The sequence below is a fragment of the Mirounga leonina genome, unplaced genomic scaffold (assembly GCF_011800145.1).
Source record: "Mirounga leonina isolate KUSES-001 unplaced genomic scaffold, KU_Mleo_1.0 Mir_91, whole genome shotgun sequence".
Lineage (NCBI taxonomy): Eukaryota > Metazoa > Chordata > Mammalia > Carnivora > Phocidae > Mirounga > Mirounga leonina.
In genome coordinates this window covers 40,053,807-40,080,384 of record NW_023270839.1, presented here as the reverse complement: position 1 = coordinate 40,080,384, position 26,578 = coordinate 40,053,807, and the positions used below count along the sequence as shown (strand labels likewise).

The 26,578-nt window shown below is 37.9% G+C and overlaps 1 protein-coding gene across 4 annotated transcripts in view; it reads left to right on the top strand.

Moving 5' to 3' along the window:
• DENND4A (DENN domain containing 4A) overlaps positions 1-24,694 on the top strand; it is a 136,417-nt gene extending 111,723 nt beyond the window's left edge. For 3 of the 4 annotated variants that reach the window (XM_034994583.1, XM_034994582.1, XM_034994581.1), the window contains 10 exons: positions 1,200-1,389; positions 7,710-7,804; positions 9,483-9,658; positions 9,753-9,899; positions 11,212-11,410; positions 11,650-11,904; positions 13,061-13,178; positions 13,799-13,961; positions 14,126-14,190; positions 22,893-24,694. In XM_034994583.1, coding sequence (XP_034850474.1) covers positions 1,200-1,389; positions 7,710-7,804; positions 9,483-9,658; positions 9,753-9,899; positions 11,212-11,410; positions 11,650-11,904; positions 13,061-13,178; positions 13,799-13,961; positions 14,126-14,190; positions 22,893-23,029 — 1,545 coding nt within the window. In that variant the 3' untranslated portion in view covers positions 23,030-24,694. The remainder of the gene's footprint in view (positions 1-1,199; positions 1,390-7,709; positions 7,805-9,482; positions 9,659-9,752; positions 9,900-11,211; positions 11,411-11,649; positions 11,905-13,060; positions 13,179-13,798; positions 13,962-14,125; positions 14,191-22,892) is intronic. The other variant, XM_034994584.1, reaches the window with a different exon arrangement.
• Positions 24,695-26,578: the final 1,884 nt, after the last annotated feature.

Genomic DNA, 26,578 nt, shown 5'->3' with positions numbered 1-26,578 from the left:
TGAAAACTGTTAAAGAAAAATGACACATTACCTACAGAGGAATAAGGATTTGAATAACCGTACATTTTTTCCACAACCCATGGAGGAAAGAATACACTGGAACAACACCGTGCAATTGTTAAAAGACCTGTCAACCCAGAATTCGATATCCAGTGAAAATATTCTTCAGGGGGAAAGGTGCAGTGAAAGCATTTTCAGATAAAAGAAGAGAATCCTGGCCAGCAGACCTGTTATATGAGATATGCTAAAGGAAGTTCTTCAGGCTGAAGAAAAATAATACCACAAAGAAAACTGGACCTGCAGGAATGAAGGAAGAACAGAAAACATGGTAAATAGTTAATATAAAAGACTACTTTCTTACCTCTTAAATAATTGCCCAAAACAAAAATTATGACATTATCTTATGGAACATTCAATATATGTACATGTTTTACAGTGATAAAGAGATCCATTCTGCCAATATTCATTATAGTTATTATATACCAAGAGGTACAATACTAACTTTAAGTAGACTGTAAATGACCGGGTGTGTATGATTCCTAGAGCACCCACTTTTAAAAATACAATGAGATATAGCAGAAAAGCCAGTACAAATATCCGAATAATCCTAAAAATAACACACACACACACAACATGACTAGAAAAAAATAAGTTGTATTATCTGGGCAGTAGAATTATAGATACTTAAATTTTTTTTTCTTTATACAAAAATTCATATTGACCAGATTTTTTTAATGTATTGTTGGTATAACCAGAAAAACATTTAACTTACACTTTGGTGTTCTCAAAAATGAAAACTGGAAATATATGTCTTTGAAACCTAGATTATTATGGAAAATAATAAAATGTAAACATACATGAAATTTTAAAAGACTAAAATGCAGTTCTAATGGTATCATCCTGGGCTGGGATTCATAGAGAGGAAAATGAACAGTAAATGAAGCTTCAAAGTCAGCAAGGGTATCTTACCAACAGGTATCTCTACTTTGATCCAACTAAAAATGCTATCTAAATGATTTCCCACCCATGTTTGTCCAAATTAGTAGCCCATGTAAAATTGGTTGTTTTCTTTCTGTAGATGTTATAATGTTGATTAACTGATCATCTGGGTGATTAAGCATTTCCTCTGCCTTAGGAGTGACATTTTAAATAATTAAATTTAAATATGAAGGAAATTAAGCTTATAATTATGTCCTTAGGATCAAAGTTCTGATCGTACCAGTCTTTCTTCAGTGGGAGCCCAGGATTCTGAATCTACCTCTTTAACAGATGAAGATGTTTGCCATGAGTTGGAAGGAGCCACTTCCTCCCAAGAGAGCAGTGCCACTTCAGGAACTAAGGGAATTGATTTCAGCAGAACAAGTCTGGAAAGTTCTGCCTCCTTAGAAGGTTTGTCCAGTTCGGTCATACTGCAGTTATATGTGGTACCTTTACTTTTTTTCCTTTGTTTTACTTTTGTAAAATATTCTCATGGCTCCAAAGTCAAAACAGTAAGAACCAAGGCACTTTTAGAGAGGTCTACCTTCCATCCCCACCCCTTCATCTTGTTTTCTCCCTGTGCCTAGAGGTAACCATTTTTATTTATTTTGGTTTATCCTTCCGTTGTTGTTTCTTTAAAAATATAGGGATATGTGAGTGAGTGCTCTTACTACCTCCTTGTCTTCTAACTCAGAAAGTAACGTACTTTCCCGCTCCTTGTGTTTTTCACTTAACAATATATCCTAAAGATCATTCCATATCATCACATTGCATTGTCCCTTACTCATTTTTACGGTTGCATAGTTAATCATCTGTGGATGTATCAGAGTTTATTTTATTTTAATTTTTTTTAAAGATTTTATTTATTTATTTGAGAGAGAGAGACAGAGAGAGCACATGAGAGGGGGGAGGGTCAGAGGGAGAAGCAGACTCCCCGCTGAGCAGGGAGCCCGATGCGGGACTCGATCCAGGGACTCCAGGATCATGACCTGAGCCGAAGGCAGTCGCCTAACCAACTGAGCCACCCAGGCGCCCCAGAGTTTATTTTAATCACTTCCCTACTGATGGGCATTAAGTGTCTAGTCTTTGACTATTATAAATGTTATGATGCATATATGTCATTATATTTTTGCCAGGGTTTCTTTGGAAGATACAAATTCTTGAAGTGATATTGCCAAGTTGCCTTCCTCGGGGATGTACTAGTTAGAATTACCACTGGCAGTATATAAGAATACCTATTTCCCCACAGCTTTGTCAACAAAATATTTCTGCAGACTTTAGGGTTTTTGCCACCTGATCAATGAGGACTGTATTTCAGTTTAGTTATTATTTATATTCCTCTTGTAAATTGAGTAACTGTTTATATGTTTAATGACTATTTGTATTTCTTTTTCTATGGACTGTCCTTTGCCTACATTTTACTTGTTGGTCCTTTTTTTATTTTTAAGGTTTATTAGCTCTTTTTATATATAAATATATACAAATATATATATACACACACATTGTCTCTTAGGTAATTGCCAGCTACTTTCTCCAATTTTGTCAAGTTTTTGTGCATGGTTTGTTTTTTTTTTCCCCCCCACACAGAAGTTTTTAATTTTATGTCATCAAATTTATTAGTGCGTCCCTACTGCTTCTGGATTTGGAGGTATTAGGAAAGATGTCCCCTTCCCTAGGTTCACCAGTGTTTTCTTCTGACACTTCTTTGATTTTCTTTTTAACATTTTCTGTAAAATTCTCTGTAAAGGACCGTATCTTAAATATTTTAGGTTTTGTGGACCACACACCTCTCTGTCACATATTCTTTTTTATCGTTTTCTTTTTCTAACACTTTAAAATGTAAAAACCATTCTTAGCTTGTGGCCATACACAAGTGGATTTGACCCCCGATTTAGATATTTGATCCATTTGAAATTTATCCTAGGATATGGTGTGAGGAATGGATGCATTATAATACTTTTTTTAAAATTTTATTTTATTATGTTATGTTAATCACCATACATTACATCTTAGTTTTTGATGTAGTGTTCCATGGTTCACCCAGTGCTCCATTCAATTCCTGCCCTCTTTAATACCCATCACCAGGTTAGCCCCTCCCCCCACCCCCCTCCCCTCTAGAACCCTCAGTTTGTTTCTCAGAGTCCATAGTCTCTCATGGTTCGTCTCCCCCTCCAATGTCCCCCCCTTCATTTTTCCCTTCCTACTATCTTCTTTTTTTTTTTTTTTTTAAACACATAATGTATTATTTGTTTCAGAGGTACAGGTCTGAGATTCAGCAGTCTTACACAATTCACAGCGCTCACCTAGCACATACCCTCCCCAATATCCATCACCCAGCCACCCGATCCCTCCCACCCCCCACCACTCCAGCAACCCTCAGTTTGTTTCCTGAGATTAAGAATTCCTCATATCAGTGAGATCATGTGATACATGTCCTTCTCTGACTTATTTCGCTTAGCATAATACCCTCTAGTTCCATCCACATCATTGCAAATGGCAAGATTTTGGGTTTTTTGATGGCTGCATAATATTCCATTGTATATGTACACCACATCTTCTTTATCCATTCATCTGTTGATGGACCTCTTGGCTCTTTCCATAGTTTTGCTACTGTGGACATTGCTGCTATAAACATTGGGGTGCACGTAGCCCTTCGGATCACTACATTTGTATCTTTGGGGTAAATACCCAGTAGTGCAATTGCTGGATCATAAGGTAGCTCTATTTTCAACTTTTTGAGGAATCTCTATACTGTTTTCCAGAGTGGCTGCACCAGCTTGCATTCCCACCAACAGTGTAGGAGGGTTCCCCTTTCTCCACATCCTCACCAACATCTGTTGTTTCCTGACTTGTTAATTTTAGCCATTCTGACTGGTGTGAGGTAGTTATCTCATTGAGGTTTTGATTTGGATTTCCCTGATGCCAAGCGATATTGAGCACTTTTTCATGTGTCTGTTGGCCATTTGGATGTCTTTGGAAAAATGTCTGTTCATGTCTTCTGCCCATTTCTTGATTGGATTATTTGTTCTTTGGGTGTTGAGTTTGATAAGTAAGGCAAGGGAAGCAAGGGCATTATAATACTTTTTGATGTGCACCTCTGATCTTTTAAAAAGCTTTTATTGTAGGGACTTTCAAATGTACACAGAAGTAGAAAGAATAGCCCAATGGACACCCATTTACCCTTTACCCAATTGCAATAGTTATCAAAAAATGGCCAATCTTGTTTTATCTTTCCCCCTCCTGTAGTCCCACTATTTTTTCCTTGCCCACTGGATTATTTTAAAGTAAATACCAGACAGCATATAATTTTATTCATCAATACTTCCATATGTAGCTCTAAAATATAAGGACTTTAATGTTTTATATTGTTAAAAAAATGGAATTCAACCAAGTAAATCTGAAGATCTAACTGGCTTTACTAAACAATTCATGAATCAGGCAGCATCCCATCTAGCAAGTAGAGGGGAGCTCCAAGAACTGTACAAAATGGACGGTTTTTATAGAAGAAGGGGAGGCAAGAAAGTTATTAGCAAAAGAGAAAGCTAGTCCAGGCAAAGTCACTTTCCCTTAGGGGGAAGTGCAGGGGGTGTATCATGCAGATTACTTCATCTTCCTTTGCGAGATGGAGAGGGCCCATGTTGCAAACTCCCAGGCATTGGTCAGAAAATTCCTGACTGATTGGTTAAGACTACACTCTGAGGAAGTTGAAACTGCAATTAGATTAGGTGTTAAGCCCCTGTTGGGAACTCAGCCTAAGTGATGCCATTTTAGGCCAGTGGTTTTTCTTTTCAAAAAAAATATTTAAACATTTTTTTAATTATGTATTTGATAAACATTTTTAATTTTATTAATGTTATGCATGTAATGTGTACACTTTTATGTATGTAAATACATTTCAGAAATTGAGGACACATGAGTAACCAGCACTTAGATCAAAACACAGAACGTTAACAATATCCAGAACCTCTCTCATGCACACATGTGGTCACTGCCCCCTTCACAGATAAACATTCTCTTCTAACACTGTGTTAGCATGGTCTGTTTGGTACACGTACACTATGTATCTTTTGTGAAGCATTCATTTTTTGAAAACATAATTGTAATGCTATTACATTTTTTAATGTTTTGATCGATATAATACTTTATATCAAATATTTATTTAGTTTAAATTTTCACAGTTATCTCATAAAGCTCCTTTTATAGGTGGTTTGTTCAAGTTGGATCCAGATAAGGTCCCCTTGTTGCATTTGGCTGATATGTCTGTTAACTTCCTCTTTGTTCCCTCTCTTTTTCTCCCCCTTGTCATCCATTCATGAAGAAATCGGGTGATTAGCTCGCCCCCCCTTTTTTTTTAACATACAAAAGCAATTTGTTATGCTAAGAGATAAACCTCACAACCTGATTCATATTTATAAAGTGAATATTCTGTGCTCTAGATTAATTCGATGTAAAAGGGAGGCTGCCCACATAAATGATTTCATTAGTCAAGCCTGATAGAAGGTACAAGAAAGCAGTTCTGAACTAGCTTTAGCAGAGATGGATTACAGAGGGTTGTGGGGAACCGTCCAGGGAAAGTACTGCAATTACCACCAGCTGTAAGCAGCTTACAGGTTGATGTTGGCTTCAGCCCTCTCTGTCCCTCTCAACCCATCTGTGAAACGGGCCTAGGACCTGTGGTGGTAGTTCTAGAGCTATCTTTTTTTACCACTGTCATTTATTTACTGAAGCAATCAGGCCATTAATCTGGATTATGCTGATTGCATCCCTATGATTGTGAAGAGAGAGAGGTTCTTTTCTCACGGAGTTGAAGAATGAATCTTGTGGACAAAGGAGAGTGAGTAAAGTGATAAAAAGTTTTATTAAGCAAGGATACAACAAAAGCTCTCAGGAGTGAGAGGGGTCCCACCAGGGTTGCCAACATGGGCCTCCACTGACAGTCTTTTATAGAACTGACCAGGGAGCTTGTGGCCTTAACATTCTTGTGACATCTTGGTTTGAGTAAGGGCTGGTGATAACATCTTTAATGGCTTACTTCTTCTTTAGGGTCTCCTTATTCTTTGTTGGTCACAATGTGACTGCCGTTAAAGACCCCACCTCTGACGCCCAGGGCAGGGTGGTCTGGTTTGTTCCCTTATCTCTGGTTTTGTTATGCCTCAGCATTTCTGGGATTTCTGTGAGCCCCCTACCTATCTCTCCCTACCTAACCCCGTCTGTCCCTTACTCAGTGAGACCCTTCAGATGTATACTTGGGGGATAATTGCCAACATGTATGGGGTGGGGGGCAGGTAGAGATAAAGGAAGTGTCCAAAGGAATTTTTATATGTTAAAGTAGACTTACAGGAGTGGGGGGGGCGGGGGGGGTCAGGTTAGGATTACCTTTTGCCCTTAGCAAAGTGTCACCATCCAAGCAGTTGGGTCCCTAAAGGAATGTCACTCTGCCCACCGCAAGGACTTGTCAATGGGTTGCAAGTAATAAGGAAATTTAATAACTTTTCTTCTGCCTTTTGGTGTTTAACATGTTTTTTCCTGTCTTCTCTATTTCTTGTGAACTGGAAGTTTATCCCATTACTTATTTTTTTACCCTTACTTTATAAAAATATGTGTTTATGCATAACATTTAGTAACTACTGAGAAAAAAGAAAAAGAAAAGGTAAATTACCTCTAGTTTTATTAACAAGATATAGCCATTGTCAACAATTGATGTGACCCAGAACTCCCCTTACTTTTTGTTGTTTTTGTTGTTGTTTTAATACCTACTAATATCCATAACTCTTAAGAATATATTTGGAAATTCTCTCCTCATGTTTAAGAACAAGATTACTGTACCAGATCTTAAAAGATCCTGAGAAGACAGAGAATTGCCAGTAAATCTTTTTATAATTGGAAATAAAATTCGCTATTTTATATGTTTTATTTTTTTTTTAAGATTTTTTTTTTTATTTATTTATTTGAGAGAGAGAGAGAGAGAATGAGAGACAGAGAGCATGAGAGGGAGGAGGGTCAGAGGGAGAAGCAGACTCCCTGCCGAGCAGGGAGCCCGATGCGGGACTCGATCCCGGGACTCCAGGATCATGACCTGAGCCGAAGGCAGTCGCTTAACCAACTGAGCCACCCAGGCGCCCGCTATTTTATATGTTTTAGACCTTAGAACTAAACACATTCTTGTTTTTTTTTTTTAAGATTTTATTTATTTATTTGAGAGAGAGAGAACACATGAGGGGGGGATAGGGTCAGAGGACAAAGCAGACTCCCTGCCGAGCAGGGAGCCCGATGCGGGACTCATCCTGGGACTCCAGGATCATGACCTGAGCCGAAGGCAGTCGCTTAACCGACTGAGCCACCCAGGCGCCCACACATTCTTGTATTTTAAACATGGAAAAAGAGAAACAGCAAATTAGTAATTAAAATAACTGGAATGCCTTGTAGCCTGTACCCACAAAGTATGTCATAAGTGAGTGATGAGCCCGTACCCACAAAGTAACTTCATAAGTGAGTAATGAAGCTAGGGCTTCCCACCCCTAGCATGTGGGAAGCTGTAGAATCAGAGCACACTTCCTTAAGTTTGTAGTCAAAACAAAAATGTGTGCCTTTTTTGGTTTTTTCTTAAATTACCTTTGCTATTTTGAATAAAACAGTTGGACATTTTATCAGAATTTATGGAGGTAAAAGATTTTCATATCCTTTCTCATTCATTGTAATGGTTTTGCTCTTTGTTTTTTAATAATGAACAGGATCCCTGTCAAAGTTTGCCTTACCTGGGAAATCAGAAGTGGCACCTTCCTGCAACACAAGTAATACAAATATCTTCCAGAACTATGCAATGGAGGTACAGTTTTAATCCGAAGAGCGTCTTCCTGTACTACTTACACTACTTCTAGAACTTATGTTCCTTACGTATTCATGGTCAGGGGTAGAGTAACAAAAAGTTCAATATGTAGCTTCTGAAAATTTCAGAATGTATATTGCAGCTGAATAAACGTAAAATAGCCAGTATTTCAGAATACCAAAGTCATACTACTTCATCTCTGTTTAGGAAAGTCCCACGCCTCCTTCGGGGTTTATCAACGTACGAAAGCATTTCCATTTTCAGTATTTCTAGTTTCCCTGATTATCTCTATGTTCTTTTTGAACTTTTATTTCACATTTGAACCTCTTAAAAACCAATTCTGCTATGCAAGCACACTTTTAGGATGAGGGGACATGGAGCTGTTTTGGCATTTGTGTCCCCTTTGCCCATCATGTTTTTCATTTTTTGTATCAGTTTGACGTGGCTATCTGCTGGAGATGTTGCTGGGTGTCTCTTTTTTTTTGCAATGAAAGAGTTACGCTTTTACACTTTAGAAGTTTTCCCAAACTTTTGTATAAAAATTGCTTCCAAATACATCTGTGAGTGTTGTTGCTTTTTCAGGCCAGTTTGTATAAATTTGGAAAATAGATTTGCTTGTAGCTGGAAGATAAATGATGAGCACAGATATTACAATTGATGAAGTTTCTCATGGTTTCAGGAATTTCTATATTTTATTCATGTAGTGACAGCATTTACATTCATCGATAGCAACACTTCTTAAACTGTCTTTAGTGACAGACCAGGGTTTTGTTGGGGTTTTTAATTTCCAGTCTGTCCTGGCTGATGCTCTTGTGAAAATGTGTATTGATTACAAACTTAGATATTGCAGCAATGACCAGTTGCTTTAAAGGTTTCTTTCTTTTTTTTTTTTTTTAAAGATTTATTTATTTATTTGAGAGAGCGAGAATGAGAGAGAGTACATGAGAGGGGGGAGGGTCAGAGGGAGAAGCAAACTCCCTGCTGAGCGGGGAGCCCGATGCGGGACTCGATCCCGGGACTCCAGGATCATGACCTGAGCCGAAGGCAGTTGCTTAACCAACTGAGCCGCCCAGGCGCCCCTGCTTTAAAGGTTTCTAAGTCCTCTTCTCAATTTCTTTACTCATCACAAATCGAAAAGAGTTTGTGGACCCACACTTGTCTGGTGACCACACTATGAGTAGCACACGGACCCATAATATGTAATTATTATATGTAAAATATGTACATATTTTATGTATATATGTACATAAATTTTACATAATATGTAAAAATAATACCTATTTTGGGTATTAGCAAATTAATGCTTGGGTTTACTTTTTCACTAATAAAACCATGGCAGGTTCTGTAGTAATTATAATGGGTAAGGTTTCCTTTCTTAAATGCAAGGTTCCCTTTCAGAGAAAAATTTTGAAATCGATTTAGCTGAATGTAATCTATTTTTTGTTTGTTTGTAACTTCTGAATCCTTCTGACTTTTAGTTTTCTTTTTTTTTTTTTGAGAGTGAGTAAAGCGACAGAAGTTTATTAAGTGAAAATACAGAAAAAGCTCTCAAGAGTGAGAGGGGTCCTGAAAGGGTTGCCTGACTTTTAGTTTTCTAATAGATTTATGGATTGAAGTGGTTTTTAATTCATAATATCTCCAACAGGCTCGCTTTATAAAGTGCTGTTTTTTCCCACAGGTTCTTATCTCAAGTTGTTCTCGGTGTAGAACATGTGATTGTCTCGTCCATGATGAGGAAATCATGGCTGGCTGGACAGCAGATGATTCAAATCTCAATACTACATGCCCATTTTGTGGCAATCTTTTCTTGCCCTTTCTGAATATTGAAATAAGAGATTTAAGACGGCCTGGAAGGTAATGATTTGTGCTTTCTTTTTCCTTCATGTTTAAGGATCATATTTCCTAGAATATCTCTTTTCTCAAAAAGTTCCTTTAATTCACATTGCAGGTACTTTCTGAAGTCAAGCCCATCTACAGAAAATATGCATTTTCCATCCTCCTTTTCAACTCAGACAAGGCAGTCTTGTATCTCAACATCAGCCTCTGGTCTTGACACATCTGTTATCTCTGTTCAAGGGAATTTTGATCTCAATAGGTAATTATAATTATGTGGAACTATATTTTAACATGTATTACACATGTTTCTGAAAATGACAGAAAAATCAGCTGACCATTTAAAATTTCTAGGGGCACCTGGGTGGCTCAGTCAGTTAAGCATCCGATTCTTGATTTCAACTGAAGTCATGATCTCAGGATCATGGGGTCGAGCCCCACGTCGGGCTCTGCGCTGGGCCATGGAGTCTGCTTGAAATTCTCTTTCTCCCTTTCCCTCTGCCTTCCTCGCACGTGTGCACGCTCTCTCTCTCAAATTTCCATGTATGATAGATTCATAATCTTAAGTTCTTTCCCCTACTTAAAAGTTTTAAAATTCTCTAATAACCTAAATGTTTAAACAGTTATAGTTTATGCTTTATGAATCCCCAGAGTTTAAGCTGTAGAATTCTTATATGATAACGTTTACTAGTGTTTTAAAAGTAAAAATAACACCTGGAACACCTGGACTGGCTCAGTGGGTAGAGCATGCGACCCTTGATCTCAGGGTCATTAGTTCGAGCCCCTCATGTTGAGCGTGGAGCCTACTTAAAAAAAAAGAAAAAAAGTAAAAATTCTGTAGAACACCTGTTTACAGTGAACATCTTTCTCTTATCCCTGTCTCTTTAGGAATTAAATCAGTCCTAACTTACTTCTGCTTTAGAATATTTAATAACCTGAGAAAACATTTAGAACTGATAGAGGAACTGTAAAATCAAAGGAAGACTTTACAGTAAGCCTAATATAAGTGAATTTACACTCAGAACAAATGCAGAAGTTGACTCCATTTTGGAGAAGTGCCAGGTGCATCATACACATAACGGGGCAGGTGAAGTCATATTGTTAATGGCATGTGCAGGAAAAAAATGCCTGTGGGGTACTGGCCGGCTGGCATGACCTGTTTGATCCTGCTTGCCTAGGCAGCACAGCCGCAAACCTATGTGCTTGTAGGATTAGTGGAGCCCTTTCTCTGACCAGGTCCCCCTAGCTTGTGACTCCTGAAGGAATAGGTGCCTGTTTTTTCTGCTTTGTATCCTCTGGGCCTACTGGGGTTCCTGATGTGTAACAGTTGTCCACTAAATGTTTTAATAAATGAATGACTTTTGAATATTCAAAGTTCACTGGATAAAAAGGAAATTTAACATGATTAGACTACTTAAAAATATATCCTATTCCCCAGCCGACTTCTGACTAACATCTTTATTTGATTTACTTTGCTGTGTATCCAGCTCTGATTCTAAAGATCTGGTTGTTCTGGATGAAATAAAGTAAATCTAGACAATGATATGCTTTTTTTTCTTTTTTCAATGCCCAAGCAAATCTAAACTGCTGGAAAATACATATGCCCGAAGTATTCAGATCCCTGCTGATAGATCAAAAACAGCTATGTCAAAATGTCCAATATTTCCAATGGCCAGGAGTGTTAGTACTTATGGCCCCTTGGATAAGGAAGACACTGGAGGCCAGAAGCTCATTCCTACAGGCAGCCTGCCAACTACTTTACAAGGAGCTACCGTATGTATTTTGGTGTTTTTTAAAATTTGGACATTGATGATTTACATATGATTTTGTTCCCCTTGTCCTATATAGCCTTATTAGCTTCAGTTTTATAATATATCAAGAAGAGTTTCTAGTCCCATGATACAATTCTAGTATTTCCTACTTATATGGAAATCATTGATAGGAATTTTTTAAATTGATTTAGTATCGTCAATCTTGTATTTTCCATTTATGCTTTTTTCTTTATTCAACAGGATTCTTTAGGATTAGAGTGGCACCTCCCCAGTCCAGATCCTATCACTGTTCCATATCTTAGTCCTTTAGTGGTATGGAAGGAGCTTGAAAGCTTACTGGAAAATGAAGGCGACCATGCAATAACAGTGGCAGACTTCGTGGACCATCATCCAATCGTGTTTTGGAACCTTGTATGGTATTTTAGACGTCTTGACTTACCCAGTAACTTACCTGGATTGATTCTTTCTTCTGAGCATTGTAACAAGTATTCAAAGGTATGAAAATGAAAATTAACTAAAAGGCAATGCTACCATCACTAATGTTATATTTGCATATTCTCAATGACAAAAAAGTAATTTTTATGCGAAGTTTTTTAAATAACCATCTGAATCATTAGATCAATAAAATTGTTTTCGTTGCATTTACAGATAGTTTTTCTTCTTACAGCCTAGCAGTAAGACAAAATCATGTTTTGTAGCCTTCTTATAAAATTGATACAAAATGGGCTGTGTTTTTGTTATAACCTCAAGAAGAAACTGTCAATGACTCTTATCAGAAGAGTTTGTGATTTGGCCCCACTCATGTCTCATACCTCCTTCAAAAACAAGCCTTACACATGTTTAGGAGGATATTTGTAATTCCTAGTTCAGGCATGTGCTACCATTCTCTTCAGTCCTTTACTCTGAGTTTTTGCTTAACTAGTAAACAACTATGTGTTTACTTGTATTTTTGATCCATTGTTACATAAAAGTGTTTTATTTCTTCATATGCATCACCACCACTAAATCGCAACATCTCTAAGTTCAGGAACTTTTTCTGCCTACTTGTACTCATGTCTATGATTGTGCATGTGGTTTGGATTTTCAGCACATGACAAATGAATGACCAAGAGGTTAACTCAGTGACTTATCTAGGGTAGGGTCTTGGACTGATGTAGAATGAGGCTCCGAGATTCATTTTTCTGGGGACCCTCAGTCATAAGCTGGTTAATGTTAGCCTTTTGTGGTACCCTTTCTTACTGATTTGGTTAAATCTGCTACTTCAGAGGGATACCTGGGTGGCTCAGTCAGTTAAGCATCTGCCTTCAGCTTGGGTCATGATCCCAGGGTCCTAGGATCGAGCCCCGCATCAAGGCTCCCTGCTCCGCAGGGAGTCTGCTTCTCCCTCTCCCTCTGCCACTCATCCTGCTTGTGCGCGCTCTCTCTCTCTCTCTCTTTCTCAAATAAATAAATAAAATCTTAAAAAAAAAAATCTACTTCAGAGATCATTAGCTTTTCAATTCAGCCCATCTTCCTTCCGTCGAGATAAAATGCATACAAACCAGTCATTTTCTGTTCTCTTTTCTCTCTCGCACACATATAAGGATCTTTATATTTACAAAACTTATCAGGTAAGGATCATTAATGAATATCTGTTTGTTCTTCAACACAGATTCCTCGCCACTGTATGTCTGAGGATAGTAAATATGTTTTAATACAAATGTTATGGGACAATATGAAATTACATCAGGATCCGGGACAGCCCTTGTACATCCTCTGGAATGCCCACAGTAAGTGCTATCATAGAATGCTGACTTCGTCTGTGGAAGAGTAATCTCTACTTGCTTTAAATAGCAATAGTAAACTAATGTATAACTAACTTTTATTTTACTTTACTACTTTTTGTCTTACAGGTCAAAATCGTACTCTTTTGTTTGAGAGTGAGTGTTAAGTTTGATGTTTTTAGTGCTATCTTCCATGGAGGCCAAGGGTTTTTTTGTTCTGTTTTGTTTTGTTTTGAGTGGTACTGTGTATGTGCTGGAGGGGTTATGTTTTGTGGAGTTCGCTTTTAGCCCATTGCTTGTCCCAGTTTCTTCTTTTTACATATTTGTTTGTTTCCATCCCAGGCTGCTGATTGAGAATTTCCTCCAGGGGCTGTATTAAGGAAAACTGCATTTTTAGTTTTTTTCTATTTGAGGCCACAGAAAGCTTTAAGCCTGTTTTCATCATTATGTGTCTTATTTTTTTCCTTTTTTTCTTTCTCATCCTTAGATTTCTGTTCCTTTGTCTACTGCCCTTAATTTGTTTTTAGTGCTTTGTAGCTTCTTGATTAACTATCAGTTGCTGCTTAATTATATTGTCCTTTACACGTAGAACATTTTCCTTCATCTGCTCTTTTGTTCTTTTACAGCCCAGAAGTATCCAATGGTCCATTTATTGCAAAAAGGGGATAATTCATTTAACCAGGAACTATTGAAAAATATGGTAAAAAGCATTAAAATGAATGATGTCTATGGACCAATGAGTCAAATTTTAGAGACACTGAATAAATGTCCTCATTTTAAAAGACAGAGGTAAGTCTGTCTTAAATGAATACATTGTTCCTCTACGTGGATTCGTATTATTGGCTTAGTAATTTGTTTGATTACTTCATGCTTATATTAGCATAAATATTTTTGTATAGAATGTAGAGATTATATGAATAGTAATATCTTCTCCACTCCTTCCCCCCTCCTAGGAGTTTGTATAGAGAAATACTATTTCTCTCACTTGTGGCCCTGGGAAGAGAAAACATTGATATAGGTAATCCAGCATAATATCTAACATGTAATGTTTATATATCTTGGTATCATTTTCGAAGTATTTTTATATTGGTAGTCTTTATTATTATTTTGATATTTATTATTGTAATATTAAATTATATTAATATATTAGAAGAATTCTTCCTTTGATTTTTTTAATTTAATGTACTAGATACTTTGGTCATATTATATCAATGATAAATGATAAAAGCTAACATTTTTTGAGGCCTACTGTGTACCTGACATTGTAGCAAGTACTTCCCGTGTATTATCTCCTGTAATTCTCCCAAAAGCCCTATGAGATAGGGACTGCTGTCATTTCAGAAGGATGTAAGGTAGCTAAATATCTATTTCAGGAGGGCCCAAACTTTTTTGATTGATCGTCTCCTTCTCCCAGTGATTGTGCTTGGGCTCCCTTTCAGTTGCCATTCCTAAGTCTCAGGAAAGGGCGGAAATAGCCCCTGGTAGAAAAAAGGAAGAAAGGGGTGGCTGTTAGGCGTTGAGAACCTGGAGCAGAGTTTTGGCATCTTGTCTGAAAAGTTATAATGTGAATAAGTTGATGAAAGTGATAATGATACACATAAGTCCTCTGACTTGACTGGTATCTAACGTGGGTGCCCTGCTTAAGTAAACCCACTCCCGGTTAAAGAGAGAATTTGTAATCGGCCATACTTTTTAGGTGACTGTATATTGTCTTAACAAAAACATATCTGGTTATTTAGCGCGAGTCAACACTTTGGTTGACTTTTTTTCTTTTTTTTTTTTTTTTTTTAAGATTTATTTACTTGTTAGAGAGAGAGAGAGATCATGTGGAGGGGCAGAGGGAGAGAAGCAGACTCCCCACTCAGCACAGAGCAGGACACGGGGCTTGATCCCAGGACCCTGAGATCATACCCTGAGCTGAAACCGAGGGAGTCAGACCCTCAACCGACTGAGCCACCCAGGCGCCCCTCAAAATGATGACAATATATAATAAGCTTATGCCCTATTACAGGCTGCTCAGCCAGACCGTGTGGAACGTGAACAGAGAACAGGAGCCCAGCCTGCAGCACTGGCTTCCCAGCAAGTTCACTAGAGGGTGGGGAAGAGTAGGAGTTAGTGAATGAAGTAGAGGGCTTGGGGCAGCCATCCCTAACTGGGTATCTCAAGGGCGTATCAGGTGCCTTCTGACCAAAGGTGACCTGTGTCACTGGGAATTGTCAGCCCTGGTGCCGAGAGAGGACCTGTAGAATCCAGAAGCAATGATGCGTATGGGTGAGATGGCAAGCATCTTATGGAACGGAACTACTAGGTAAGGGGTAGTATTTTTTATGCACTCATTATCTAAAAGGGTTAACCTTTTCTGAGCACATTCTACAGAAAAGTCAAATTTAGTTAAACTTTAAAATAAATGTCCTGGCCCCCTAAAGTAATGGTGAGAGAGGGACAGTACGAAAGGCTTGTCTTTATCTCAGCAGTCGGTCATTCACTTTGCTGTCGCCAAAGCAAGCATTACACGCCCCCTGCAGTGGTGCCGTTAAGCACCCTTTCCCCAACCAGAGCCGAATTTACAAACACACTTCTTTTCTGACCCTAACCCCCACGCAAAATTTTACTCCTCCTCTATGAGAGCTGCTTGGAGATTATTACATAGGTACTTTTACTGGTACCTTAAAGGAGTTTACCATTTCATGAGTCCAAGAGCCCTTTTCCTCTGACTCTCTGCTTGATGACAGACCTGATAGGAACTTCCTTTGCCAATTCTTTGAAGGTTTCTGGAAGCATCTGAGTTCTTATGGCCTGTCCTTTATGGTCCTCTCTGGGTGCAAAGCTCTTCACTGTCTATATATGTTGGGTGTCCCTCAAAAAACTATCACTTTCTGTGTAGACCCAGAGTTGATGCCCGAGGAGAATTTAGAAACCCAAGGGGAAGGATTGGAGACTAGAACAATAATGGGAAGGGGGAAAAAAAGCAAACCTGGAAACAAATATAAATGAGTAAGTAATTCGTATTAGGATGGACTGATGGAGGGACAACCTGGATGTTAAAGGGTTTGTTTATGGAGGCTTCTGCTGAGAGGCAGACTGGACCATAGGGGAAGGTACCTAAAGTGCATTGTGACCGGGAGGGAGTGGAGAATGTGTCCGGGAACCAAGTCTAAGGTGCCTCAGGGCCAGACAAGTTTAAAAATAAGAAAGGCTTCAGAGGAAGTGGCAGTAAGTTGAGAATTTAGCCAGAATATGAGTGGGGGAGAAAACACACAAACTTTAAAGTTTGCAGGAAGACCCTGAAGTGAAGAGTCTGCTATTTTTGAGTAACCAAAAGGCCAGGGAAGAGAGAGTTCAACGAGAAAAGGTGGAGTGAGTGTGGGGTGAAATGAGTTTGGAGAAACAGGTGGGAACTAGATCATGCAGTCTCATAGGTGCTGCCAAGTATTTTGGAAGGAATCCTCAATGCAGTGGGAAACATCTGGGGGATTCTTAGGCAGGAGAGAGACATGTTCATATATGTGTTTTACCAGGATCTCTAGTCTATGGAGAACAAATTGGGTGGGAACCCAGCAGATTGTGAAAAGGGCAGTTAAGAAGCTAATGCAAGAATACAAGGGAAACCAGGTGGTGCCTTAGGTTTGACATTTTAAACAAAACCAACATTTAAAGGACGAAGAGGAGCTCCTGGCTGGCTAGGTGGGAAGAGCCTGCGACTTTTGATCTTGGGGGTCATAAGTTCAAGCCCCCACATTGGATGTAGAGATTACTAAAAAAAATAAATAAACTTAAAAAAAATAAAGGACAAAGAGGCTGATTTGGTCAGAAAGAAAATAAATCTGCTCATTTAAAAGCTAGGAATTGGAAATTGGCTTTACACTAAAGTGGCTTTTAAACATTTTAGCTATAAATCTGAGCCCAGAAGAGATCAGTGTTTGGTATGTTTGTTTGGAAAAAAAAAGTATGACCCAGAGAAATATAACCAAGGAACATTGTACTCAGAAGTTACCGTAAGTCATGGATTTCCTAGTTGAAATAAAGGTGGAAAAATCTGGACAAGTTCCAGTAAGAAAGGTAAAACTTATTTAGAATTAAGGACTATTTGATGGAGAAGGCTAATGGAAGCGTAACTGTGTTTAACCTATAATTTTGTTTGTAAATAAATACTGTATGAATGTGTTGAGCTGCACTTTCCATTAAAAAGAGGAAAAGAGGGGCGCCTGGGTGGTTCAGTTGGTTAAGCGACTGCCTTCTGCTCAGGTCATGATCCCGGAGTCCCGGGACTAAGTCTCGCATCGGGTTCCCTGCTGAGCAGGGAGTCTGCTCCTCCCTCTGACCCTACCTCTCTTGTGCTCTCTCTCTCACTCTCTCTCTCTCAAATAAATAAAAAATAAAAAAATAAAACTCTTCAAAAAAAATAAAATAAAATGTTAAAAAAATAAAAAGAGGAAAAGAATGAATGGGTTCAAATTGCAACCAGAGGGCTTTGAGCAGAATGTTGTAAATATTTGTGCTTTTTTGGTTTTGGGGTTTTTCTGGTTTTGGGGGTTTTTTTAGAGAGCCGTGCATGTGCGTGGCCGGGGGTGGGGGGGAGAGCAGACGGAGAGAGAGACTCTTTTTTTTTTAAGATTTTATTTATTTGAGAGAGAGAGAATGAGAGACAGAGAGCATGAGAAGGAGGAAGGTCAGAGGGAGAAGCAGACTCCCTGCTGAGCAGGGAGCCCGATGCGGGACTCGATCCCGGGACTCCAGGATCATGACCTGAGCCGAAGGCAGTCACTTAACCAACTGAGCCACCCAGGCGCCCGGAGAGAGAGACTCTTAAGCAGGCTCCACACCCAGTGCAGAGATGGACTTGGGGCTCAATTTCATGACCCTGAGGTCATGACCTGAGCCAAAATCAAGAATCAGATGCTTAAATCGATTCAGCTACCCAGGTGCCCAGAGTATTTGTTTTTTAACTATAATGGTTGTGAGGGGCACCTGGGTGGCTCAGTTGTTAAGTGTCTGCCTTCGGTTCAGGTCATGATCCCAGGGTCCTGGGATCGAGCCCCACATCGGGCTCCCTGCTCAGCAGGAAGCCTGCTGCTCCCTCTCCCACTCTACCCTGCTTGTGTTCCCTCTCTCACTAGCTCTCTCTCTGTCAAATAAATAAATAAAATCTTTTTTTTTTAAGATTTTATTTATTTAATTGACAGAGAGAGACAGCGAGAGAGGGAACACAAGCAGGGGGGAGTGGGAGAGGGAGCAGCAGGCTTCCTGCTGAGCAGGGAGCCCGATGCGGGGCTTGATCTCAGGACCCTGGGATCATGACCCGAGCCGAAGGCAGTCGCCCAACCAACTGAGCCACCCAGGCGCCCATTTTTTTTTTTTTAAGATTTTATTTATTTATTTGACAGAGAGAGACATAGAGAGAGAGGGAACACAAGCAGGGGGAGTGGGAGAAGGAGAAGCAGGCTTCCCGCTGAGCAGGGAGCCCGATGCGGGGCTCTATCCCAGGACCCTGGGATCATGACCTGAGCCGAAGGCAGACATTTAACAACTGAGCCACCCAGGTGCCCCAATAAATAAAATCTTCAAAAAAAACTATAATAGTTATGAAACACTGGAAACTGTTAAAAATAAGAAACTTGACAAATGATTCTAATGTTCAACTGGAAAATTAATCATGTAGGAACTTATATGTAAATACCTACATAACCTATGAAACAGAAAAAGAAGAGCAAACTGAACCCAAAGCAAGCAGAAGAAAGGAAATAATAAATATTACAGCAGAAATAATGAAATAAAGAAAAAATCGGGAAAAACTATTTTTAAAGGAGAAACTCATCAGAATCAAAGTTGGGTCTTTGAAAAGATCAATAAAGTTGATCTTTAGTTAGACTAGGAGAAAAAGAGAGGAGACTCAAATTAATGAAATCAGGAATAAAAGAGAGGATATTCCTACTGCCCTTCCAGAAATAAAAAGAATTATAAGGGAGTACAATAAATAATTACATGCCAACAAATTCAATAACCCAGAAGAGATAGGCAAATTCCTACAAAGACATAAACTACAAAACTGACTCTAGAATAGAAAACCGTAATAGAGCTGTAACAAGTAAATAGTTTGAGTTGATAATCAAAAAGCTTCCCAGAAAGAAAAACCCAGGACCAGATGGTGAGTTCTATCAAATGTTTAAAAAAGGATTAACACTAATTGTGATGGACTTCATGTTTGTGTCCTATCTATCTCGTATGTAGCCCTAACGTAATGGTGTTTGGAAGTAGGGCCCTTGGGAAGCAATAACATCATTTGGTTGGAGCCCCCCAAAATGGGATTAATATCCTTAAAAGAAGAAGAGAGCTGTCCCTCTCTCTGCCATGTTAAGGATACAGGGAGAAGACAGCCGTAGACAAACCAGGAAGAGCACTCTCACCAGACACCAGATATTGCTACCGTAGCCTTGATCTTAGTTGTTCCAGCCTCCAGAGCTGTGAGAAATAAATGTTCATCACTTAAGCCACCCAGTCTCTGGTATTCTGTTGTAGCAGCCTGAATTTAAGACATTAATCCTTCGCAAATTCTTACAAAAGTAGAAGGAAAAGGAGTGCTTCCTAACTCATTCTGTGAAGCCAATATTACCAAAGACATCACAAGAAAGGAATACTACAGAGCAATATCCCGTATTAATAATTCTCAACAAAATCCTGGCAAACCAAATCTGGCAACATTTAGAAAGGTTTCTGTTCCACAACCAACTGGGATTTATCCCAGGAATGCAGTGTTGGTTCAATATACAAAACTCGATCAACGTAATATACCATATTAATAGAATAAAAGACACACATCTCTCTGGGGAACCTGGCTGGCTCAGTCAGTAGAGCATGCGATTCTTGATTTCAGGGTTGTGAGTTCAAGCCCCACATTGGGTGTAAAGATTGCTTAAAAATAGAATCTTAAAAAAAAGAAAAAGACACACATATCTCAGTAGATGCAGAAAAAGCATTTGGCAAAATCAACAAACTAGGATAGAAGGAAACGTCCTCAATTTGATAAAGAGCATTTATGAAAAACCCCAAATTAACACCATACTCAATGGTGAAAAATGGAAAGGCTTCCCCTTAAGATCAGGAACAAGGCAACACTATATTAGAAGTTCGAGCCAGAGCAGCTAGGAAAGAAAAATAAATAAAAGGCATCCAAATTGGAAAGGACGAAGTTAAACTATCTCTATTCATAGATGACATGATTATATATATAGAAAACCCTCAATGTTCCACTCCAAAAACAAAACCAAACCACCCGGACTATTAGAATTAATAAATGATTTCCGCAAGGTTGCATGTAGAAGATCAGGATACAAAAATCAATCATTATTTCTGCTAATAGCAATGAATAACCTACAAATAAAATTGAGAGCCATTCCATTTACAGTAGCATCAAAAAGAATAAAATAATTAGGAATTTGTTCGACCAAGGAGGCAAAAGACTTATACACTGAAAACTACAAAACATTGCTGAAAGAAATTAGACATTAATAAATGGAAACACATCCCATTTTCATATAGTTGGAAGACTAATATTTTTAAGATACCAGTACTACCCAAAGCAGTCTCTAGATTCAATGCAGTCCCTATCAAAATCTCAATGATGTTTTTTACAAAAATAGAAAAACCTATCCTAGAATTTATATGAAATCTCAAGGGACCCCAAGTAGCCAAAATCTTAAAAGAGAACAGACCTGGAGGACTCACAATACTGATTTCAAAACTTAATACAAAACTACAATAATCCAAACAGTGTGGTACTGTCATAAAGACAGACATATAGACCAATGGAAGTGAATAGAGAGCGTCATAAAGACAGACATATAGACCAATGGAAGTGAATAGAGAGCATCATACAGACAGACATATAGACCAATGGAAGTGAATAGAGAGCCCAGAAATAAAACATCACATATACGGTCAAATGATTTTTGACAAGGGTGCCAAGAGCACCGCTGGGGAAAGAACAGTCATTTCAACGAATGATGCTGGGAAAACTGGATATCCACATGCAAAAGAATGAAGTTGGACCCCCTTATATAACAAATTAACTCAAAATGGCTTGAAGACCTATATATGAGATCTGAAACTATAAAACTCTCAGGAGAAAACAGGACAAAAATCCTTCGTGATATTAGATTTGGCATTGATTTCTTGGATGTGACACCATAGACACAAGCAACAAAAGAAAAAATACAAAAATTGGACTTCATGAAGATTTAAAATTTTGTGCATCAAAAGGTGGTATCTGCAGTGTAAAAAGGCAACCCACAGAATGGAAGAAAATATTTACAAATTGTATATCTGATAAAGGATTAATGTCCAGAATAGATTTTTTAAATTTCTAAAACTCAACAAAAAAAACCCAAGCCAATTCAAAATGGGCAAAGGACTTGAATAGACATTTCTCCAAAGAAGATACGCAAATGACCAATAAGCACATGAAAAGATGCTCAACATCACTAATTATTAAGGAAATGCAAATCTAAACTTCAGTGGGGCTCTACCTCAACTGTTAGGCTGGCTACTATCAAACAAAACAAAACAAAACAAAAATAACAAGTGTTGGTGAGGATCTAGAAAATTGGAACCCTTGTACATTATTGTTGGGAATGTAAATTGGTACAGCTGCTTAGAAAACAGTATGGCAATTCCCTTAAAAAATTAAAAATAGAATTTTCATATGATCCAGCAATTACATTTCTGGATCATATGAATTAAAAGCAGGATCTGGAAAAGATATTTGTACATCCGTGTTCATAGCAGCATTATTCATAATAGCTAAAATGTGGAAACAATCCATGTATTCATTGAAGGATGAATGAGTAAGCAAAATGGGGTCTATATATACAATGGAATATTATACAGCCTTAAAAAAGAAGGAACTTCTGGCACATACTACAACATGGATGAACCTTGAGGACATTATGTTAAATGAAGTAAGCCAGTCACAAAAAGACAATCATACAGTTATTAGAGTAGTCAAAATCATACAGAAGTAGAAATGATAGTTGACAGGGTGGGGGAGGGGAGAACAGAGAATTATTGTTTAATGGGTATAGGGTTTCAGTTTTACAGGAGGAAAAGAGTTATGGAGATGGATGGTGGTGATGGTTGTGCATTATGAAGGTTTGTAATACCAACAAACTATAAAAATGGTTAAGATGGTAAATTTTATCTATATTTTACCACAATTTTTAAATTTGGAAAAGAATCTTAAAAAGAAGGCATCTTAAAACTTTAAATTTCATTGGTCTGTGTAATCTAGCTCTAAAATGCTAAGGACTGGGGCGCCTGGGTGGCTCAGTTGGTTAAGCATCTGCCTTCAGCTCAGGTCATGATCCCAGGGTCTTGGGATAGAGCCCCGCATCGGGCTCCCTCCCTGTTCAGCGGGTAGTCTGCCTCTCCCTCTGTCTCTCCCCTCCGCTTGTGCTGTCTCTCTCTCTGTGTCAAATAAATAAATAAATCTTAAAAAATAAAAACTAAAAATGTTCTTTCTAAAAAAATAAAAAATAATAAAATGCTAAGGACTTTAAGGTCCCCATTTGGGCTCTGAAATTCTGTAGTCCTTTAGTGGGCAGAAGTGACCTAGAGATTCCTTCTTGGCCTCTAATTTTCTAGTTCTGTAATATTACAAAAATCTGATTGTTGTTAATATTGAGTATAAATTGCTGAATGCCCTTATTTCCTTGTGAATTTTTGCAGATGCATTTGATAAAGAATACAAGATGGCATATGATCGCCTCACACCAAGTCAAGTCAAGAGTACACACAACTGTGATAGACCACCAAGTACAGGGGTGATGGAATGTCGAAAAACCTTTGGAGAACCTTATCTTTAAGATATGCACGTGTGTGTATACTTTCGATATGTATTGTATAGTCCATGTATAAAATAACACTTGAAGACTCTAAACTTTTTTTCTTCAGTTTTTGGAAATGCATTTGTAAATGGGTTCCGAAAGTCCAGATAGCTTATGTACAGAATGTTTTCAAAAGAGAAGAGTGACAAGTGAGGAGAAAGCCATTTTGTTTCCCATTTCCTTTTTTTTTCTTTACTTCGCCTGTAACAAGTAATTAAGTATTTTTGTGATGAGGAAATCCCTAAACAAAATTACTTCTCAAAATAAGACAACCGTTTCATGGTTTCTCTTGGAAGAGACGCATTGAAAAATCATGTATGGAACTTAAACAAATGGAAGATCAAAGTATTTCCTGTTTTCATAGACTATTCAAATGTTTTGACCATGAAGTTGTATTATACATATTTTAAATTGTTTATAGTAAGTTGATATTTTTTTAATTTTTAAACTTAATATAGCAAACAAAATGAACTTAAACTTACGAAGCAAGTGATTAAGTGCTTATTTTCCTTGTCTGCTGCTATTTGAAGTAATTAGTACAGCTGCAGATCTCTATATGTATATCTATCTATCTATATATATATTTTTATTACCTGGGGGAATGATTCAGAAACGTCAGTGCTAGTGTCCGTGTTATGCTAGGATTGCATGTTAGTACCATTAAGCCTGACCGCAGTGAGTGAATGAAAGCAAAGGTGTGCGCTGCCCAGACTGACTCACTGAGCCTTGTGGAAGGAGAGCCGGAGAGGTTCCAAGTCTGCTTCTGCAAAATCAGGTTCAATATACCGTGATTTGAAAATCTTCTCTATCACTAACAGATGCATACAGTACACAGGGATAGCTTACCAAACCAAATATCAACTTAAATTTTAATATGCTACATGAACACTTAGGCTGGGAAATATGTCAGACAACTTACTCCAAATTTTACCCTTATTTTAATATCTAAAATATTGGGGATGATGCAGATTGTGTCATATTTATCTGGAATATGACCCCCTGAAGTATTCTGTTAATATTACATATATATATATATATATAAAATATTCAAAATATTTTTTCAAAAGTAGAAAAAGAATAACTCTCAAAGTACAGCCAGATAGAATTTCCCATATTGAGGAACTTGGCTTTTTCAATAAGCCTTCAGAATCTGAAGTGTATGGAATCTAAAATCCAGAAATATCCAGAAATCAGACAATAAATTGAATGTTTAAGCACCAAGGGTATCAAAGAGACTCTAAAAAAATATTTTTAGTCCCATTATTTCAAAAATCACTTTCTTTGGGTAATTCCTGATAAAAAGTATCCTTTGGCTATTAGAATCGTTTATAGATTATCAGTATGTGTGTGTGCATGGTTGCACACATTGTCACGAATGAAGCAATTCTCTAGACACTTACAAAGAAGGAAAAGATGGATGGTTCCAGATTTGGTCTGTAAAAGCCAGTAGAGGGCAGCACACTTGTCCTGGGGATATCTGAGACTTGGAATCCATTTAGCTGCAGAAAAACTACCTTTTGAGTTCACACCATTAGTGAAGAGCATCAAGCTGACACATCCCACAGCTCTCCGCTGGGGAAGTGAGGGGGAGAGTTTACAAATGTGAAATTTTGGTTCGGATTAGTTTGACGCTGAACTTGCTTACTTGAAAAATCTGGTGCTATGCATATATATATATATCTATATATCTATATATATATATATGCCTTTCCTTTGTAAATACAACTCCAGTCTTCTCCTTTACTGTTCATATCCAGGTTTCACATTCTAACGGAGTCTTCTGTTCCCTAAATCACTTGAAAATTGTCAAATGAGAGAAGCATTTGATAGGGGAGGCTATGGGCATTGGCAACAAACCTCCCTCCAAATAGGGTTCTGGGGTTCTATTCTGGTTTTTGGTGCATGTTTTTCTTTCCCTTAGAGGAACAGCTTTTACTGTTTGTGGAAGTTGTTTAACTTTTCTTTAACACACACTATATGTAAGAATTATAGCTGATGGATTTCAAATAGCAGACCAAAAAAAGTGAGGTAAAGCCCATCCTTTCTGGTTCAAACTCAGATGGAAAAGTGAGTATAATTTTTATCTCCTCCCCCCCTCCCCACACACAAAGTTTTGTTTCTGCTTTTGATTGGGTTTTTCCCCGCCCCCCTACTTTTAATCCCCAGGGACTATTATTTGTACAAATTTAGTCTTTAAAACCCAGAACATGAATAGAAAGCAGTAAACACTGCTCAAAAGAAACTTAAAATCTAGATCATCCTTTAAAATAACTCTAAACTTTTCTTTGATTTTCTCTCTGTTGAGGATACATTTTGAAGAATCGTGGCCAATCATGTTGGAGAGAAATACATTTTTGCTACATTATCTGTCTCTTGTTTTCTTACTCTTAGTTTTGTTTATACGTTTAATAGTGGAAAATAAACCAAGCTGTGTCCTGGTATAACTTGTTTACTACTTCCTACCATGGTGTTTTGGATGTCATACATTTGTATTTTGTATCTTATTTTGATATTCAACTTTTTCCTCCTACTGCTAGATAAGGAATTATGCAGCCTGTTCATATTCTGATTTTTGTCTTTTTTTCCCCCTGATTTTTTTGGAGGATGGGGGGAGGGAGGGCATGCTTTAAAATTCTAAAACTACCAGCTTATTTTGTTTTAAGTTTTTTTAATATGTTTTTACATTTTTGTATCTAGAGAAATGGCCGCAGAAGATGTTGGTTCAGCATTTTAGGTGATAAATACTTATTTTACTTCATGCTGCTAATTACTATGATACTTTAGTGCAACTAGCAAGTGTTAGCCTGGTGTACAGAGAGGGCTATGATGTTTTATTTCTGTAAGTATACGGTTAGAAGAGACCCATTCGTATGGTAATGTGAGATGGCCCAGTTTTATTTTTATTTCTCCCACTAGAACTTGAAAGCTGCTATTAGGCACTTTATTTCCGAGCAGCAAGGGAAAGGGCAGGCTGCTTCTTTAAGAGCAGTATGCTCTAAAATATTGGGGATGATGCAGATTGTGTCATATTTATCTGGAATATGACCCCCTGAAGTATTCTGTTAATATTATATATATATATATATAAAATATTCAAAATATTTTTTCAAAAGTAGAAAAATAATAACTCTCAAAGTACAGCCAGATAGAATTTCCCATATTGAGGAACTTGGCTTTTTCAATAAGCCTTCAGAATCTGAACTTTATGGAATCTAAAATCCAGAAATATCCAGAATTAGCCTGGATATTTAGCCTGCTCTGCCCTTCCCGTTTGGATACCAGACTGTTTTCTTTCAGAATTGCCTTCACTTCTGCACACCAGAACACCAGTCATTTTACCTTAATATTCTCAGACTTACTCTCTCCTTATCCCTTTATACTGGCCTCTTCCTCTGGCCTCAAAGCAAGTACACTTGCTGGCTGAATTATTTTTGTTTACAAAAATTAGCTGTGCACAAATGACTACAGGAATTTGTCTCTTACATGAAAAGTCTGGTCCCTGTGCTTATTCTCTGAGATGGTAACAGA